Source organism: Monopterus albus, unplaced genomic scaffold (assembly GCF_001952655.1).
Source record: "Monopterus albus unplaced genomic scaffold, M_albus_1.0 scaffold96.1, whole genome shotgun sequence".
Classification (NCBI taxonomy): Eukaryota; Metazoa; Chordata; class Actinopteri; order Synbranchiformes; family Synbranchidae; genus Monopterus; species Monopterus albus.
In genome coordinates, this window is record NW_018127976.1 from 2,584,084 (window position 1) to 2,605,264 (window position 21,181).

The 21,181-nt window shown below is 41.1% G+C and overlaps 2 protein-coding genes across 2 annotated transcripts in view; one reads left to right on the forward strand and one right to left on the reverse strand.

Moving 5' to 3' along the window:
* Positions 1-13,796: 13,796 nt before the first annotated feature.
* On the reverse strand, positions 13,797-20,836 carry alg14 (ALG14 UDP-N-acetylglucosaminyltransferase subunit). Its single transcript, XM_020608975.1, has 4 exons — positions 20,663-20,836; positions 19,540-19,691; positions 17,259-17,381; positions 13,797-14,097 (listed from the first exon to the last, which is right to left on the reverse strand). The coding sequence occupies exons 1-4, from the start codon at positions 20,805-20,807 to the stop codon at positions 13,867-13,869; spliced, it is 651 nt and encodes a 216-aa protein (XP_020464631.1). The 5' UTR covers positions 20,808-20,836; the 3' UTR covers positions 13,797-13,866.
* Positions 19,919-21,181, forward strand: part of LOC109965168 (metalloreductase STEAP2-like) — an 11,723-nt gene continuing 10,460 nt past the window's right edge. Inside the window, 1 exon segment of the mRNA XM_020608974.1 lies at positions 19,919-20,162. The gene's annotated coding sequence lies outside the window, so the exon portion shown is untranslated.

Genomic DNA, 21,181 nt, shown 5'->3' on the forward strand with positions numbered 1-21,181 from the left:
TAAAAAATATATATTTACAATTCCTCTGATTTTTAACTCCTCATTGAAATGTTTTCCCTGCACATTTCTGTCATTTGTAATGTACACCAGCTGAAAATAAAATAAAAAGGTTTGACTAGAAGAGCCTCGGTCGACTTGACAGGTCTCTCCACCAACGATGCACCTAGTCGACTTTCAGGGGCAGCCCTAAAACATTTGACACTTTTCTGCTTTGTGTCATTTTAGTGGCAGTCCCTCACTTGTCCTCCTCTACTGAAGCCTGTCTGCAGTCATGTCAGACAGTCAAAAATGCAGCTTGTTGTCATGGAATGAGCAGACAAAGAACTAAATCTTCACATGTCCCCTCCTCCTCCTCCTCCTCCTAGTTCTTGTTAAAAGCCAAAGAGGATGTTGTGTTCCAAACTGTGACTCAGTGGAAAGTTAGAGTTAAAGGTTAGATCTTTTCGGTCACAGTTTCAGGGCTGAAAGGAATGAATGTGAGGCACTTTGTGTCTGTGGAGTTTACAGTGCAGAGGAACCCCACTGAGAGGCCAAAGAGCTAGAATGGTTAGAAGGGAGGGATTTTTCTCCCTTCTCCCAGCAGTTATTTTGGAGGAGCACTGCCAAGAACCGTCACAAAAAAAAAGTTGCACATTGGAAAAAGGGATCTAATTCTATTGATGGAACTATCTGGAAGGTTACTATATGAGCCTGCTGAAAGAAAAAAAAAAAAGAAACATACAAATTCCCTCCCCATTTCATCTTTGTACCCAAAAGCATTTCCTGGTGACAGGGCAAAACTGCCTGCATTTGGAAAATACAGCAGGTTCAGTGAGGCCACTGCTACTACCCAGCACCCTCATAAGACCGCACAACCAGAGGTTACGTAGTTTCAGTCAGCAATTCACTTACACATGGTCCAAACCTGGGTGATAGGAAAGTTCATTTAAACATCAAGTATGACAACACATTCACCCAACCACCATGGTTATTTAGCATGAAGCAAACTGGCATTTGTCACATCATAAATAGGGCTGAGCAAACAGAGAAGCTACTATCAGACAGATACTAGTGTATCAACTAATCCGGAGTATATTCAAGTGATAGATAAATAGTGATAGACTACCAACCATCCAAAACACTGGCAGTACCACACTTTACTACTGAGGGCTACACATACTCCTAGAGGCAATTTAGTTATCAATCAACCTGAGTTACAAGTCTTTGGACTGTGGGAGGAAGCCGAAGTACCTGGAGAGAACCAACGCAGGCACAGGGAGAACATCCAAACTCCGGACAGAAAGGCACTGGGTCAGCTGGGGCTTGAACCTGGAAATTTCTTATTGTGAGGTGACAGCGCTAACCAGTGCTTCACTATGCCACTGACAGCACCCTGTCCACTACTGAAATGCTCCTTGATTTCTCTGGATTCACCTTCTTTCTAGTCCATTTTAAGTTAGCACTGAGCTTGTCCAATAACCTTTTGGTACATGGTACTGTGGTGATGACAGCTTTAATGTCATCCATATGTGCTCTTATGGGTGGTACGTAACCGCTGCCCTGATAGAAGCCTTGCTCCTCCTGCAACCCATGTAGATGCCCTAATAATAACCTCCATTGCCATGGTGAACACTAGTGGTGAGATTGTGCATCCTACCATGATGCCTATCTCCAGTTGCTACCAAGCTGTAGTATACCTCTGCTGTTGTGAATCATCTCTCGATATACTGAAAATACTATCTCGCTAACCCTTTAACTAAGTCTGGTACTTTAAAATAAGCTAGTGCTTGCCACAGTAGGCTGTGTGGTACAGAACCAAAGGCATTAGCTAGATCTAAGAACACCACATGCAAATGTCTTTTTTTTGCTCTTTGCTGACTGAATTTGATGACAGATCATGCTTGTGTGCTCCAAGAATCCAGAAAAACCTGGTATTCCAGCTTTCTGCAGTTGGGCGTCAGTGAGCTTATTCCTTTTTAGGTAGCTTGACAACCTTTGGGCCACTACAGTGAAGAATATCTTGCCTTCTACATGCAGAACGCAAATAGGCCTAGCTGCTCTACTTCAACTGAATCTTTCTCCTTGGGATCAGAAATCCCTCCTGCTCTTCTTGATGATTTCGGAATGAGCTGCTTCTTCCGTGCTACTCTGATAAGCCTCCACAAAAACCTCAACACATCTGGAGCGCATTTATATAGCATATAGGGCATTAGGCCTCAGGGCTAATCCTGCTCTTGCTTGCCTAACTACCATTTCCACTTCTCTCAGTGATGGGGCTTTGGTGTTCAAAGGCTGTTCTACTGCACAAATGGGGGGAATATCTACTGGTAGTCCTAGCTTCCTCTACCCATCTTTATCTGCATGCATCTTCTCTAAAAAGGCCTATAGTTTCAAGGTGCCACTTTTCTTCTTATTAAATAGTGCCTTGGTGAACTTATATGAATCCTTATGAAAACCTGCCCAAGCATGTTCCTTTTTCCATCTAGCTTTTCTAAGCCTTTCTGCTCTCTTTAGATTTGCCAACCCAGATTTCAGGTCATTTTGCAACATATTAATGTCCTCTCTCTTACTTTATGTTGCTTTTCTCCACTGCTTTCTAAGCTATCAGTCTGCTGCTGCTGCCTTGACTTTACTATCTCTGCTGCTGTTTCATTTCTACTCTTGCAAACGCCAAACCTTTGCACTCTGTAGTCATAAATTTCACCTCCTATTTTCTCTAACTTCTTCTCAACTGTCCCTTTCAGCGCTTCGAGAGCATCTACCACATCTGAATGAACTGTTGCCCACATGCCCTTCTCACTAGCCCTAGGCCAATTTACTTTGGGTTTTTGCCCTATGCCCTTCTCTTTCTTTGGCTGCTTACTCTCACCACTCTTTTGACTCTGCTATTTAGTGCTACTTTCTGCTTCCTCCTCCCTGGTAGGCAAGCTGATATCAAGCACTCTTTGGTTACTCACCTGTTGCTGGATTTCACCCAACTGATGTGACCAACATCTTAGGGAGTACTTTTCAACACGGGCTCCCTGACCCAATGGTCTTCACCTGCCTCCAAGCACCTTTTCCTTCCCTGATGTATTCTAAGGCCATTATTTAATGTCACTTTCCTCCAGCCACAATGACACACCTACAGTTGCCTTTATTCTACCTTTGATACTGTTGCTTCCACTGGAGTGGCCACTCTACTCAATGTCAACTTTCTTCCAAGGTCAATAACCGGGTGTCCTGGTTATGAGTCATCTTTCACCCCGCTCCTGCCAATTCATGGGGTGTGCTCTTTTGCTTAATTGTGGCTTGATTGGTGCAACCTGAAGACACTAGGCTGCTGCTGTCATGCATTACCAGTCCATGCAGCCCAAATGGGGTCTGTTTCCTCCTGTCATCCATCGTTCCAGGCTGTCACTTGGTCTTTCTCTAGCTGCCCTATTCACAACAGCCACTAGTTAGTGCTAGCATTAACAGTCAATAATACACAATTAAATGTGCCAAAATGGGAGCTAAATATATATAAATGATATTTAGATAAGCCAAGATGATTCATCTGCTGACAGAAAGTTTATTGTACAGCTTCATATCGTTTACCTGTGATCAGTTGCCCCCCCCCACCGGCAAACTAAACAAAGGGGGCGAGCACAAACAAATGCTTTAGGATGGTGGATTTTAAAGACGCTGAAGAATTTTGTCTGCATTGTGTGCTGATCACGCTAGACCTCATCACACCTTTAAAAAGGTAGCATCCATCACATCAGGTCATAGAACAATCAATCAAGCAGTTGGCAGATTAATCAGGCCAATGTTTGGCATTTTTAGATTATCGCCACTGGCCAATGTCAGGACTTAGAAGGCCTATGAACAAAAAAACGTCTGCAGACATCTGCAGGCAGCTTTGCCAGTGTCATTTTTTTTATTTGCTTAATTTTTTTTAATTGCTTTTGGACATTTTTTTAATATAACGTAACAAGAGGAGTGCAGAATGTAGCAAACAAAGACGTTGCTCAATTTTATTTACTACTTAGTACAAGTACTTGAAAAAAAATTCACATATTTTCATAATTCATCAGGGGTAAACAGCCTAAATGATAGCGGTATTATATATCAGCCACTGGCCTCCCCACTCTGTTAAGATCAGCCATTCCAAAACCTATATTGGTCGACCATCAGTCATATCTCAATCTAGTGTCTTGCTAAAGATTTACATAGGTTTTGATATAATTTATCCAGCAAGCTTTAAACAACATTAGTGGAACCTTCTACTTCCGAGAGGAGACAAACCTGGCAGAGCTGGATAAGACAGTCACCAGAGGTCATGACCCTAGTGAAAAGCTGTGGCGGTATCATGGGAGAAAGCTCTGCTGTTGCCAAACCTGTCAAAATTCCAGCAGAGACTTCAACCACAAGTCAATCTTGTCCAACAGAGGAAAAAAAAACAAAACAAAAAAAACCCATGGCCCTAATACAACCTGAACTGTTGGAGAGCTGGGCTATGAGCTGGATTTAAATCTGGAGGATTCAGGTTTATGAATGATAAAGGTAGAGATACAATAAGATCACGTGCCCTTTAAAAATGTTCCATTAGGCTAGTTTCTAAATATTTTGGAGATAAACATACGCTGGAAATCAAACTGCTTCCAATTTCCTCTCTGTACAGATCTTGAATGTGTAACAACAAACTGTTTTACTGATATACAGAAAAAAAATACATGAGCATTTCACATCTATCATTCTTCTTAACATGACAACAAACTTTATATTATTTAAATAGAAAATGACATGTACAGTAGGTGTGGCCTAATATATGGAGAGTTGTGGTGGAAAACAATAAAAATGTGCAGAGACAGCTGGAGGTGAGAGAACTGTCACAAAACGCTTCATTTTGGCTGGGCTGCAAATCTGACCTGTATGAATGGTCACATTATTCTGTTTCCTGCGGTTTACAATATTTTTTTTTTCCCCTACAGCTCACATACAGTGGTGTGAAAAAGTATTTGCCCCCTTACTGATTTCTTATCTTTTTGCATGTTTGTCACACTGTAATGTTTCAGATCATCAAACAAATTTAAATATTAGTCAACGATAACACAAGTAAACACATCATGCAGTTTTTAAATGAAGGTTTTTATTATTAAGGCAAAACAAAATCCAAAACTACATAGCCCTGTGTGAAGAAATGTTCGCCCCCCTGTCAAAACATAACTTAACTCTGGTTTATTGCACCTGAGTTCAATTTCTCTAGCCACACCCAGGCCTGATTACTGCCACACCTGTTCGCAATCAAGAAATCACTTAAATAGGACCTGCCTGACAAAGTGAAGTAGACCAAAAGATCCTCAAAAGCTAGACATCATGCCGAGATCCAAAGAAATTCAAAAACAAATGAGAAATTCCAATACCTCAATTCAGGGCAATGCACCTACCGATACTAATCTGATAACAGTTCTCTCTTTTTGCCATATTTATCGCATTTGTACGACACACTGCCAGGAACTCACTTGAAATGTATAATAAAATGTAGCCAGAGGTTTCTGTGTGGTGGAATTAATGCTGATACGGATCTTGTGGATCAGTAACATGATTATCAATACCTGACATGTCTGTTCTGGTTTTTCCATAATAAACAGCCCATTTTAATAGTCACCAGGAGCACTGGGGGTTCACAGTGTCTTGCTCAAGGACACGTGGACTGAACAAGCCGGGAATTGAACCGCTAATCTTCCATTTAGGAAACGCCCTGCTCTACCTCCTGAGCCACAGCCATCCCCAAATGGGTGCAAAGCTACTCCAAAGGAACAGCAGGTTGCACAAATAAAATGTATTTTTCAATTTTTTTTTTTTTTTTTTTACAACTTTCATACTTTTTAAAATATTTAGCATTTATTCTGAAAAACTGATTTGTAACTGAAATGTATGTCTAGTTCAAAGCTTGAAAACAGCTTAATAAAAAGTGAAAGGCATAGGTGGACTGAAGTCTCGGTGGATGGGTAACTCAAAGGGTTTAGAGAAAAGAATTTCAGGAATGTGATGCATGCAGTTGGGAGACTAGCATGGATTACTGATCACACATTTTGCAACAGAGCACACAAGCCACTGTTGTGAGGAGGATGTTTTACTGCAGTGAATGAAGACTGCAGTTGGAAGAAAGTAAAGAAACATCTGAAGAATAATGAAAATATTCGAGAACTGACAATCCACAGGCACTGCTTTGCTTCTAGCATATGCAACAGATGGCATGAGACAGCACTGAACAAAAAGAGGTGGATTTTTTACCAGTCCTCTGAACTGTGCTCAAACAGCCTTCAACAACAGTTTTCACACTCTTAGAACACAAAGCCTGATGTTCCAGCAAAACCTTCCAATTCACCCAATTACCTATGACCAAGGGCCTTATTGTTGTACTGCACATCCCATCAACACAATACAAGAGGATCAGTGTTCATCCTTGATGCTAGAAACAACAATTAAGATGATGTTTACTCAATCATTATGTTATTGTAGATATCCAAATTTCACATTTTACCCTGAGCACTTTTTCCAGAACAGGTACTAAATGGACTGTTTTGAACCTGCATGACTGAAACAAGCCTTGTTAAGCTCACAGGACTCACAGGGCACAGCACGGAATGTCACTGACTGGCCCAAATACAGGGCCCTACGTTGCGAGTGTTTCACTCACATATGCAGATAAAAATCAGTGTGCCAATGTAAATAATGATCTGGGTGCACTGATGCAACTAACTAAATCAGTAGGCCTACATCAAAGGACCAGTGAGTGAGATTAGTGGATTGGAAATTATGGTTTTAGTGTTTGTGGAGTGGCTTCTCCTGGCATTTGACCTGAGCGGGGAGCTCAGCTCCTCCGCCGTAAAGGGAAAAGGTACCACGGACATTTCTGGTGGAAACACAGCTTAGAATTACTGTTTCACGGTTCTATGCCTCCATCAACCAGTCAAATTGGGACAGACAAGAGGTCACTCTGATCTTGAACTTTCACCACCCCATCTAATCAGTTCATTCTTAAGCTCAAGTGGACGACTGTGTCAGGTTTTGGAGAAATTCCCTCAAGGCATTCCAGAGCTATCCCATTCACAATAATGGGCTGGACAGACAGGTCTGAAAACATAATGCAGACAGCCACAGCTATCACTGGCACGGAGGCATAACAAATGCTGTCATGGGGCAAAGAGTGAATCAGAGTTCAGGGGAAAGATTTTTGGCCTGTCAAATGAAACAACAGAGGTTAAACTGGGCTAGAGCCCAGTCAAAGCTGAGCTCTGCCTCCTGACATCCAAATGGCACAGTGCAGTTTGGCTTGACTTGTCTCACACTGACCGAGCAAATGTAATTCTTTTTCTCCACTTTATTAAATTTCTGTGGCTGTCAAACATCAACAGGATGAATGTGTGTGGCAAAAAGGCAAAAAGCCATCTTTTACCACTGGCAGTGTATCTGAAACTTGTTTTGTATCAGTGTCATGTAATTTTCCATCAAATTCATTTACAGGGTTTTTTCATCCCCATTAACAATAAATAAAGGATAATCACCTTTATTGGCCAAGTATGTTACACACAAGGAATTTGTTTCCGGTACAGAACTGATGGCAGCCATCTGCGGCGCCACTTCAACCGATGGCTCTTGCCCAAGAACACTTCGACACGAGGACTGCAAGCACCGAGATTCGAACCTTCAACCTTCTGGTTGGGAGATGACTGCTCTACCCACCACACCACTGTCGCCTCCAAAAACAGTTTACTGGCCAGTATATAAAATAATATATTGTATATTTTTACTGTCCTGGTGTGCCTAACTAGAAAAGTAAAACATTTCAGACTTCATTTATTTATTTATGATGAGGATAAACAGCACGGTAGGGTATCTCTGTTGCTTGAAATATATCCCATATGAAACCGCAACATATGACGTGATTGTGGATGATGTCAACAGAAACAGTTCAGACTTTCAATTTCTGTCCTGTGTGTACTCAAAGTGATCATGTAAGTAGTTGTCTGCTCTGGACACAAGCATTTGCTGCTTTGCGTAGCTGAAGGGGATAGTAGTATGGATGTATTATGGGGAACTGGATACAGCACTGCTCCACAACGCCTATTCAGTCTTATGAAAGTTGCCTAGTGATGCATACTCTGAACAAAAAATCGTCATGCTTCCAGATTCCAGCCATAAATATTACTGCGCTCTTCCACACACTTCCATCTTTTTTGGTCTATGCAAGCACACTTGATTGAGCCGAGTTTCCCGCTGGATGACCCAGGTGATGTCTGGTTTGCCCCATGCACACATGAATGGGATAAAATAAAAATATTGTGTGGCTAAACTCAACTTTCCAAATGATATTGGACCCAATGAATCAAATTCTGTTGATTCATTTCATAGAGTTTGTGGCACTCAGAAATATTTATTCACACTTTACAGCTGCTCCTTTTCCAATAATTCTCTATGGGGGAAATGCTTTTTGAGCCAGTGTGTGCCACGTGATGAATATGGTGTAGTAACTCAGTTTGGCCACTATGCCAGATTTGCTTTACATCCCAGCACTGTTTTGCACATGTAGACCTGATCCATAAAAAAAAAGCCTAAGGCCCAGGATCTGTCTGGGGTGCTTCTAGTCTACAGTGTACAGAAACTAGACAACTGAACTTAATGGACTAATAAACCAGCACCTCTGTGCAGCAAAATGCAAGCAAAAAAAATAATTATGTGTGTGTGTGTGTATATAGCTGAGATTAATTATGCCATTCCATCTTCTAAATCTGTGTTTTCATAGACCAAAGAGCTAATTTATTAATTTTCTAAGTTCAGATGAGTCACTTCCTGTTGGGGGAATATTTTCCACAGTGACCTTACACATGATTGAGAGTGAAATAGAATAACCACAAAGAGCTAACTCACTTTGCATTACTCTTCAGTTTCTGTTCCAGCCTGTATTTGTGGTTCTGGCTAAAATGCCACAGGAGGTTTGACTATTAAATATTGACTGATGCAGCAGAGATGAACCAGTGGATGGCAGCAGAAGCCTTAACTCAAAGAATATTACTTGCATGCTGGTCAGGAATGCATTGTAAATTGGGCTATAGGAATGTGTTTTTGCATGTTGAACCGTCCTTCCCAGCATATTTAAAAAAACTGCAATACGGGGTCAACTCTAGGTTGATTGCCTTTATGGACAATTATTCTCAGTTATACGATTGAATATTTCTGCCAACACTTATCAGCAACTCTGTGTGTGTGAGGAACAAAGTCTGGGGCCACCGTCTGCCAGTGCTCCACTATACTTTGCACAGCAGCTACTATTACACCAAGGGGTCAACATTTGGAATATAACTCAAAGTCAAAACCTCATCTTAACTGAATGTTCAAATCCAAGCAGGCATATGCAAGTTAGTTTTGATAAGTGTTTCTACATAATGTATAGTGCAGGGGGGGAAAAGCACCTGTATTAACACAATATGCCAACAAGAATCTGTGACGGTGAACAACACCTGAAAAAGTGCTGAGATCCTCTTTAATGTCAACTTGTAGAGAGTCTATGCACTAGGCTATATGCTTGTATTGCTGCCACAGTTACAAAGCTCTGTAGCTTGTTCAAACTCTTCAAATCAGTCTGCAGATATGACTACATTATTTCATTTCACTTTAGCAGTGACACTAGATCTACTGTTTCTTAATTCGAGCCAGATTTAATTAACCAAAGTTCAAACTAAAATTAACAGTTCTATTCAAATGAGATTTCTCCGTTATAAAATAATGTATGCAGTGAGGACAACACAGGAAGGATGCGAACTGGATGGGAAAGGCTGTGTGCACTACTTCTGGTGATGTCATCCTTTAGATATTTAACCCCAGCAGTCTGCATCTGTCTGCAGCAACTCTGAGACACCTTTCATTAGGGTTTCCTCACTTAAAAGGGAAACATTTTTGTAGTTACACTGTTCCAGATTTGCCTCCATCATTATTAAAAGAAACTAGCTGTAATCACACTACTGCTACGTGGCAATCTGATTACAACACAGCCAACAGAGTAAATGAATTAATAGATAGATCCATGTTCCAGAAGCCAGCCACAAAGCCCCACATGGGGCCAGGACCCTCCCTACACATACTGCTTATTTGTTTGTTGTCGTTGTTTTAAAACAGGATTTGTTACTATTGTTACTATGCTGTTTGCTTTACACAGTGCAGTTCATCAAAATAAGTTTAACAGCTTTAAGTCCATTACTGCGTTTTAAAAGGACAGTTGTGATTCAAGCCGTAAATAAGTTTGGAAACAAGAGGAAAGTTGGTTTTCCATCATCATATCTAGCCGGTTTACTAGTCGGCAGACGTTCAACGTTTGGAGGAGACCTACCGTCAAAGTTTAGGAGCTGGGCTTTAGTTTATTGCGGGCGGTAACGTCCTCCAACCCCCCGTGTAGGCCCCGATACTAGGCTACTCTCAGCTTTTTACATGTTGCTCACATTTCTTTCTCCTCTTAGTCTGAGGCTGAAGTTAGAAATGCACGCGCCTTTTCTTTCTCGATTTTATGTAACACCGAAAAAGAGGCTCACGACATCCGGAAAACTTCGAGAAGTTTAGGCAGCTTTTGCTACAAACAAGGGGACATTAAAAAGGCACTGAGTGGCAGCATTCGCCCCAACTTACTGCGTTTGTCCATGAAAGGAAAACAAGAGGTAACGGGCCTAGTGTTCATCAAAACAATACTGATACAATGTTGACTTTCTAAAGCGTCTGAAACAAACATCTTAAGACTGCAGCACTTACTTTGCTTCTCACTTCAGCAGATAATCCATAGGCCGGTCCCTTATTAAAATGAGTCATTTTCCTGGTTTTGGCGTGTGAATCGAAAATAGTATCCTCTGCTACAGTAAAGCACAAAGTCCGCTGTGGGAAAACTCTCAAGAAGCAGCAGCAGCAGCTTCGTCCCAAGTAAATCCCCGGACCAGGAGGAAAGTATTCCGAGAGTCTTCCCAGGGGAAGAGTACCAGAGACCAGTATCTGTGGGATGGTCTCGGCTTGCAAAAATATCTTCAAATGATTGACGTAGCACAATAGCCAATCGGAGCAGCCTGTTTGACTGGGGGTTACGTCCCCCACTGATGTTCTGTTCAAAAAGATGGATGCATCATTGTAAACGTGAAAAACATTGCAGAACCTGCATCACTGACACAGGACTGACACAGTGTGGTCCATGGCAACATGAACTGACTCTATGTTGTCATGAATGGAGTTGCTGAACTCTGCAGTGACTAAAATGTGGAAGTTAATCATTCATTTTTAGAGTGCACAAACCAGTGCTACCCAGTTTACAAGTCGGCATTTGAAAGCGCACAAATACAGTTTTCAAGAGTAGAATCAGATTTGGAGAGTTGGAAAGTAACTAAGTGCATTTACTCTCAAGCACTGTACTTATAAAGTAATGTGGATGTAATGACCTTCCAGCTGGTAGCTTAGCCTCGATGACTGTACCCAGGTCTCCAGATGTCCTGACCCTGGCTGCCTGCTTCACAGCCCTTTTCAGCTAAACAGAACTAAGTGACTCCTGTATGTAGACATGCTGAGGGATAATGCTAGCAAGTCAGCTAAGGGCACATTTCTTGACTTTTGGTAGAGGTTAACCTCCTCCTACTGAGTGCCCCTGTGACAAGCTAACGTGTACGGGACCAGTGTGTGGGGTGAACACAGAGAGCCAAGCTTATATTAAACCCACCGTCAATTAACTCCCAGTAAGTTACTGGGACTAGTGAGTGTAATGTAATTACTGAATTTCAAATTGCAATTCCTTACACTACTCTTTACTCGCTTACAGTACTTTTATATAGTATTGTGACTCACATTACTGTAATGTGTTACTACAGCATACCGATGCCTAACTTCCCAATACTGGTTGTCTCTAAAAAATAAATCTAGCAAAACAAAGCCCAACAACCCCCCACCCCCAAACAAACAGGCTGTCCAAGGGCCAGCAGATATAAAGGAGGATCATTCAAAGCACTTCTGGCCGAGGACCGTGTTGTTGCATGATGACACTGAGTGAAACATTTCCATGTCACAACACAAGACGTGTTTCCTCAATGTTTAAATCTGCCATGTTGACTTTTAGTTTGATTGTCATGAAATTCTCTTGACAGCTAAACCGAAGATGATGTAACACTGTCAACATCTAGAGGAATGGTGTGAGATGGGCTCATGCCATATAGAGTTGAATTATGTTGCGTTCTCTAATGTAAATCTCAGTTCAGTCCTCTGTAAACCTACTTTTACTGGATATCAGCCTTGTTGCTCTGAGTGACTGACATCCTGCTGTAGCTGTTTCACTTTCCATTGATCTCATTTCTATCTCTATTAGTTGTTAGCATTAGCTGTTATAAAGTTATGGATAATTATAGAATGACTATACCAGCAGGACTACATACAGCCTCAAAAACTACTACAAAGTTGATCCAGTACTTCACTAATACAGCAATATTTACAAAGGCATAATAAATAATAGGATTATTGTATATGATTGCATTACAGTTTAAAGGTGTTTTGTCACTCATCAGTTATCTCACTATAAATAATGCAATGGAATTAAAACCCATTCTTGTCTAAAAATAGAAAAAGACAATCCAGCTGAAATAAAAACTTGTAAATCTGTTAGCAACACTGAAACTAAACTAGGAATACTTTCTAAAACATATTGTAACTGCTCCTCAATAGTAACTATGACAAGCCTAAAAACCGTGGGACTAAAAATGCAAAGTTTATCCTGATGGTGTTTCTCGACAAAAGATCATGAAGTCAGCAGGTGTTCAAACAAGCTCCAGGAACAGGTCTGAGCTGTATGGTGACTTCGGCATAGAGGTCACAGTCGGAGTTCAAGATATGATCTACACTCGCTCAAAAGGCCTCTTTTGTTTTTACCATACACAAGCATTTAAAATCTGCAGCTTTGACTCAATGACTGTTCCCAGGTCTGCAGAAGCTGCCGAAATCACACCCCTCCTAAACTCTAAACAAACCCAGGTGAGTCCTCAATACAACTTTTGCTCCTACCAATAACTATACTGTTAATTCCTTCTGTATCATTGAATTCAAGATGTTTTTAAATGACTTTTAAAGTTTGTACTTTGGAACCTTTATCTTGTAAAACAGCCATTTATCCTCCATAAATTGTTTCCCTTCCTAGAATTTGGCAATTACCGTTTGAGTGGTTATACAGTAACATAACCTGATAGTCATTGTTCCAAATGTGTTTCTAACAATGGAAATGTCCTTATTAAACATGAATGTACTATATGTAAAATGTCTTATTAGAAAAGTCTGTGTAATTGTTTGGACACAGTAGCACATCCGCAGATTTATCCTCTGGAGAACATTAGGATCTCCTATAATGGAAACCATCCCATTAGGTTTAGAGTAAATTTGTCCAGATGACTGGCACCAAAGTAAAAAGCTTTAGGATTCATACTCTGGGAACTATGAATATCTACAATACTGTCATGAGAATATGACCAGCAGGTGTTGGGAAACTCACTGTGGACCACAGATGACCTGATGTCCTAACAGTGTGCCTCAGTGGTACCAAATAGACTAGTATTTAAAATAATGTTTGACCACCGCTTTTTAATATTCTGTTCGACACCTGTTTCTGTGCAGAGTGCAGTAATTGTATTTTCTTCCTTTTTAAGATGGTAACTTTAGATTTGTAATAATGAAAGTTAAGGCTGTCCTGTGTATGTATCAGAAATGTGGTGTTACACCTTGTACTCTGTACCAGAGCACTTTTAAATGACAATGCATAAACAGAACTAAGCAATAAAAAATAGAACATTTATTCATGGAATTTAACAGACCTATTCATATATTTATGCATTCTTTGTGCTCCTTGTAACTGATGGCTCACACTATTCGTCCAAGGAAAATGGACTTGGGGTACCTGTCCCTCAGGGAAGACCACTGCACAAAGAAATAGTCTGATATCGGGTACAGGATCTTCCCTGTGAGCGACAGCGTCTGCACCCGGCAAATACTTTCAACATAAACCAACAGGACTTTCTTCATTCCCAGAATTCCAAGCAGGAGTCCTGCCACACACAGGGGAATGCAGGTCCCTGGACCATTACACAGCACCTGAAACAACACACACACACACACACACAGAAGAAAGGAGGGGTTAAGCCTATTTCCAGGAAGTGACATGTACAGTTTCTTTTTTTTTTTATAAACTACATAGAAAGCCTTGTGTTGTGTTGTTCAAGAGAAAATTCTCATCTCACATGGCATTACTAAAGTCTACAACAACGCAATAAGAAAAAAAAAACATCTTATATTTCTTTGACTGAACCACTCACAGACTACATCCACAACCTATGAGAGGTCACTGGCACTGGCTCAGTTTATCCAAAAAGACCAAAGCTAGTGGATAGTACAGGAAATGACTGTGGGTGTGTTAGGTGCACAGACATTACTGAGCTGATGTGAGTGAAGGAATGTGTTAAATACATTATTTGAAGCTTTAAAAGCAATTTGAGCAGAACCCAGCGTTATGTGCGTGGCTCCATGGCAGCAGGGAAGGCAGTTCAGTGAGACACAAGGACCGAGGGGGGAGGGGACGTGGCCTAGGGACTGAAGGAGGCTGAGGGAGTTGGGTTTACAGGAAACCAGACAGAGCTGCCCTGGAGTCTGGAGAAGTCATCACGCAGTTCCACAGTACGGACACGGCAGCACACTAGATTTCACTAGCTGAGCTTAAGTTCTCTCTGGCTGCAGTAAACAGACGTCTGGAGACAGAAATCATATTTCTTCTATGCAATGATTTCCAGACACTGGATTTGTATACATTAACCTGGTCCTCTTTCTTACAGTAACTTGATTTCATACACCAGACAAATATGCCACTGGCCTCTTTTAGACAGAGAAGCCACTCTAAAAGCTGTAAGTTGGCCCTTCTTTATTGCAGCTTTGCCTGTTAACACTGAAATTAAAAACCTGGCATGATGCAGACCCTGTGTTCCCTTTTTACACACATACTGGCATCCCAATATTAGACACGTGATGTTTAACGTGACGTCAAAGCATATAACACATGCTGGAAATCCTAACCCTACTGGTAACACTGTTGCTGTTAAATCAACAAAGGCGGATGAACGGAGCAGGGGTGTGCTTTACTGGTCCCGCACATTTATGGTGTGATTCAGACTTGTGCATATTAAACAACATGTTAATGATTATAGTCACAGATCATTTTTCTGTGAGCGTTAACATTTAGATTCCTCGGCAGCACATCACAGAACTTTTATTAATCCAGGAAAACTCTCAAGGTCAAGAATCATCAGAATTGCCCACAAGCCCCCAAGCAGCCCCTGTTCTTTAACACAGAGACCAAGGAGGAACAGTTGCATTAAGTATACTACCTCTTGTAGCAGAATCAAGGAGCGTCAGCACTGACCACCCCTGCTGTCTTGGTACTTTTTATACAGAAAGGCAGGGCACAAAATTGCTGCAATAATCCCACCCTGGATGGGCAGTGTCAAAGGGGGTATAAACATCAGATAAATATCTACTAAATCTTTAATGATAAATGATTTGATTCTCCAGCATAAGCTGAACATAATTATCTGATTTGAGGGTTTAAGGACAAAGGGCGTCATAAACCATACAGCCCAGAAAGTCCCTTTGAGGCTAAGTTGTCATTTGGCTATACAAATACAAGTTGATTTAATTAGACCATGAAAACACAGGTTTAATATCTCAGAAATGTAATGAAACTTGCTTCCCACTAAGTGTCTGCTGTCTCTATAGGATAACATGCCATTATAGCTGGCCCTAAAGACCACTGTACAGTAGGTTTAAGGACAAGAGACAGGGATTTGGAAGAAAAGAGAAGCTTTCAACATTCTGACTTACTGTTTTGAGAGAGAGGAATAGCTTCAGAAGGCCAAGCAATATCTCGCTGACCCAGTTTGTCCAGCAAAATATTTACCAGTGATCAACTGAGCCTGGAGGCTTGACCAATCATTGAACTACACAATAAGGTGATTCAGTTACTCTCCACACAGTCACACTTCATGAACAACCGTTTGAACCAGGTGTTCGACTGACTGTAGTGGATACAGGAGAAATACAGTATGTGTGTGTGTGTGCTGGGTTCAGCATAACATTTCCACACAGCCTGTCTCTGAGCTCTTTGCTTTGTTCTTGTCAACACATCCGTGGGTCATTGTCTTGATCAGTGGTTGGTTTGCGCAGCTGCGCAACACAAACATCTGCCTGTATATGTGTCATTTTGTGCCTTTATTATACTAACAGCTAGCTTTCAGTTACAGTCTAAACAAATGATAGTACAGTCTGAACCTTATTTACAGAATGTATCAGTTCAGCTTCTTCAAAGGTAAACTCAGTGGTTCAGTTGTAGCTGCACTGATCTTGGCCCTACCTACCTTTATGGCACATTTACACAAACCCATTTCTTTAACATCCACATAGGAGGCCAGAGGTTTGGAACAATGCCAGCATAACAGAGGAATGAATGAATAAATAAATAAATAATACCATATTACTGCACCAATACTACATACTTTGAACAAGGCAGCACAGTGGCTGACTCAGTGGGAGCCAGAGCCTTGAACCTGGGCACCAGCGTGACCGCCAGGTCAGAGGCAGCGATCCAGATAAGAGTTGGACAAGCCACATATACTGTACATCTAGTGGTCACTAGCCAGGTACTGCAACGACATTCAGAGTATCAGAGGCATAGATAGCCTAACTTTTAGCCCGACTCTGTACTCTGTCAGTGTGTAAGGTACAGAGATAGTACTGTATAGGGGATTTTCTATTATAGGAACCTACCGAAACATGTCACACCAAGTAATACTCCTCAGTGGTTCTGCGTCTGTTTCCACTACACTCGGCCCTTTTTGGAAGTGCATTCTGGGAGCTAAATTTCAGCACCCCTCAGGAGGTAGTACTAAAATCAACCACAAGGAATGTGAGGGGGAGGGGGTGCATGCGCGAAGAGCAGTCACCAGTGATTGGTTAAATGTCTGCGTCTTCACACCTCAAGCATTAGCATTACAAGCACCATGTGTAAACACACAGCTGACTGAGTGTGTGTGAGAGAGAGGGGAGCAGCCAAATAGTGGGAAAGCACTTTGAGATTGCTGCAATGCGTAGAAAAGTGCTGTACAAGCATAAGACCATTTACCCAGTACACGGTGGACTGCTCGTTAGGTCCCAATAGTGGAAATGCAGCATATGAGAACAGCTGTTGACTGGTCTCTGTGTCCACTCACCATATCCGGTCGGAGTCTGAACACCAGTGGAAGGGAGTACCGCAGGGCGTTCAATGTGCTCACAACAGAGGAATTCCAGGACTGATGCACCTCCCGGCTCCGTGGGATCCGATGAATGGTGAACTGTAGAACAAAAGCAGGTCTAACATAAGCGCTCAGATATTAAAAAAAAAATAATCCTGTTGAATTACTAGCTTTTCATGATTATATCTCAATTTTCCTATGATTTTCATTTCTAAAATGCAACTTGTTCAATGCTTTGCTGGAGCCTTTCAGCTGCTCTACAGACAATGTCTGTGTAAAATGACATCTCCCACCCTTAAGAAAAACATCCATCCATTATCTATACCGCTGTGAGTAGGTCACAGGGGGCTGGAGCCAATCCCGCTGATATTGGGCAAGAGGCAGGGTCCACCCTGGACAGGTTGCCAGTTTATTGCAGGGCTGACACTCGGAGACAGACAACCACACACACTCACACGGGCAATTTAGAGTTGCCAATCAATGTAAGCTGCACGTCTTTGGACTGTAAGAGGAAGCCAGAGTACCCGAAGAGAACCCATGCAGGCACAGGGAGAACAGGCAAACTCCACAAAAAGTCTCCTAATGTGTGGAGGTGCCTTGTTGGAGTGGAACCTCAGTGGGGCCCTCTGTGGACTATCATTACTAACAATGACTCAGCATTTTCATTACTGTGACTGCCGAGCTGTGTCTGGATCTGGACCTCCTCTCACTCCTGTTTAACTCTTAAGACATTCAACCCTGCAGCTCTTTCAGATTTCATCCACCACACACCATAGCACAAAGCTGACTTTAACTGGCTGATTACACATAAAGTAGACTCTGTTTCTGATTGCTGAATTACTTTTAAGCAGTTTTTGCAGTTAGGAAATATGTAATACATTCAAACCTCCAGATTCATTAATCTACAGTTCATTTTAACTGAATCTTAAGCAGTTTTTATCAACACTATTTATTTCTGAACTTGAACAGCTTCAAAGTTTTAAAAGTAATGCATGTGAGTTGTGTTCTTCAGCTATTCCCAGCAATTCTCTGTAATGCACTGCATCTGTCAGCATTTTCTGAATTATATTTAAATAGGTGTAATGTAGGAATCAGTTTGGTGTGCTGGAACACTAGCTAAAATGATGTCATAAGCACAGGGAAGCACAGATGAGATGTGTACTGCTGCCACCTGCTGGTGAACACTGCAGGCCACCAGCAGTTGCCATCAGTCAGACAGTTGCCAGGGCCAAGGTTGGATTTTTAACTTTGGTTGGTACCAATTGAACAAATGTAATTAAGATAACTATATATAGGTGTAGGCTATTTTTTTTAAAGATAATAAAATAATCACCTTTATTGGCAAATAAATTAAATTTCTGTGGCTGTCAAACATCAACAGGATGAATGTGTGTGGCAAAAAGGCGAAAAAGCCATCTTTTACCACTGGCAGTGCATCTGAAACTTGTTTTGTATCAGTGTCATGTAATTTTCCATCAAATTCATTTACATGGTTTTTTCATCCCCATTAACAATAAATAAAGGATAATCACCTTTATTGGCCATGTTACACACAAGGAATTTGTTTCTGGTACAGAACTGATGGCAGCCATCTCTACCCACCACACCACTGTCACCTCCAAAAACAGTTTACTGGCCAGTATATAAAATAATATACTGCTCAAAAAAATAAAGGGAACACAACATAGTTGAATGTCTTATTTTTGTGTTCCCTTTATTTTTTTGAGCAGTGTATATTGTATATTTTTACTGCCCTGGTGTGCCTAACTAGAAAAGTAAAACATTTCAGACTTCATTCAGTGAAATTCCCTGACAGTCACAGGGTTGCAGTGCATGTACATAACTGCAGTGTCCATGGTTCAATTGTGGCCACAATCAGTTTTCTGTCTGTTGACTGTTGAGTATATATAGTACTTTTATGTAGTTCTGACAGAGTATAAGGGCCAGTATATTTTGTCAGATGGTTTAAGCTAGCACCTTACACCTACCAAGTCTTTTGTTCTTCAATGTTTGAAATGCTCAAGCATAATACTAACAGCTTCACACCACCTTTCATTCATCACTGTTCACTATGCTACTACTGTCAGATTGTATACTTCTGCAAAACCCAAATTAAAAAAGGTTATACAAAAAAGTTAAAATAGCAAAACTGTTTCTGTAAAAGCATTGGTAGAGACAATTCAGTAGCACCTTCACACTGCTAGGGACAGGTTCCTGCTGTTTATACCTAAATCTACACCTGTGGACAGCTGTGTACCTGTGACTCAGAGTCTGAGCATTGTTTTGAGTTTTCAAATGTGCAGATTTTCTCCTCACTCATCCTGTCAGTGTCAGCAATAACATAGTGTCGAGGTGTGTAGGCTGCAGACAGGCACTCCATCAGCCGCAGGACCTCTGTTGTGTGACCGCCTGGAAAACACACAAGAACCTTTATAAAGTACACACAGTAGACTCACAACGAATGTGAGCAGCTGCTCTATGCACTTCTGAAACTATTACATTAAGACTAGTCAAATATATTATTCTAATTTACATCTCGGATTCTAGTGAATCTCTTATAAAGTCTTCTAATATTACATACCTTCAGATTTACTATTTCAGTAAAACATTGTTAGAATCCTTTTTTGTCCTAATGAACTGAAATCTTAAGCTTAATGTCATACCCAAAACCATCTTAATAAAGAAATGGGTTTGCAGTTTGAAGACAAATAACATGACCAACTGAGCTCTGACCATCTCCTTTGAGACAGGCCCACCAACAGTGCTGGGCCTCACTAATGCTCCTGAAGCTGAACAGGAGCATACACACCTGCACCAGGTTCCAAAATCTGGTAAAATGTCTTCCAAAGAAGTGGAGGCTGCCACAAAAGGAGATTTATGGTAAGGGTTCAACTCACGTAACTACAATGAGCAAGTGTCCACATAATTCTGGCCATGTAGTGTATGTGCTCTCATGATTATAATCAGGTATTACACCCTGGAGTTACGTTAAAAATAACGAAGGATATCGACTTGTTTTTTCATTTCTTTTTTGCTCTGCCTATGGACGCTCAATACACTCCTTCCCAACATGTTGATACAGACTGTGTTGTTAGCAGGGAAGCTAAGGAAATCAGCTAGCTAGTGGCCTAACTTGAAATCGTATTGTATCTTGTTACTTGTTAGCCATTGAGCCAATCGGACAGTAACATGGTGATGAGTTTTTGAGCTTAAACCTAAATCCTAACCGGTACCCAATAATACCTAATTTACATACAACGATTCGTTGGTAACATTAACGCTGAATGGTTATAATATAGGTATGCTAATTTACATACAACGATTCATTTCGTGGTAACATTAACGCTGAATGGTTATAAAGTTCATGTCAATAACTTTACCTGATCCTGCAACGACAAGAACAGCGATCTGACCTTTGTTTCCAGGCTTATACTTTGCTCCAGTCTTTACAACAATGTATAACCGGATAAAAAACAGCAAACATATGAATACAACTGCAAACACAGCTCCTAGCAAGACCGCCATGGCTAATGTATAAAACTAGATAACTTCTTCTTCGGCATTGATGTTTTACCCCTAGCAAGACCACCATGGCTAATGTATAAAACCAGACAACTTCTTCTTCGGCATTGATGTTTTACGGCAAGTCACTTTCTTTATGTTGTATTACTGCCCCCTACTGGGGTTAGTCCTCCTAACCTGTCCATTAGTTTAGATTCGCGTTATTAGTGCAGTACCTGTCCTGTATTTGTGTCGGCACAGAGTTACTACTTAAGATTATTTTTGCCTTATCCCACCTGCTCCACATATTCTAATGCTAAATGGAGGTAGGTCTAATGGGCCATATCACTTCTTCTTCTTCTTCTTCTTCCGGCTGTTCCCGTTAGGGGTCGCCACAG

What these genes read in the sequence shown, in the direction of transcription:
- alg14 (XM_020608975.1), bottom strand. Translation starts at nt 20,807, where the DNA reads ATGGCGGTCTTGCTAGGAGCTGTGTTTGCAGTTGTATTCATATGTTTG. An exon ending in GCTCAGACTCTGAGTCACAG is followed by an intron (nt 17,382 to 19,539) that starts GTACACAGCTGT and finishes TTTGTTCTACAG; the next exon opens with TTCACCATTCATCGGATCCC. An exon ending in TCAGACTCCGACCGGATATG is followed by an intron (nt 14,098 to 17,258) that starts GTGAGTGGACAC and finishes GTGTTGTTTCAG; the next exon opens with GTGCTGTGTAATGGTCCAGG.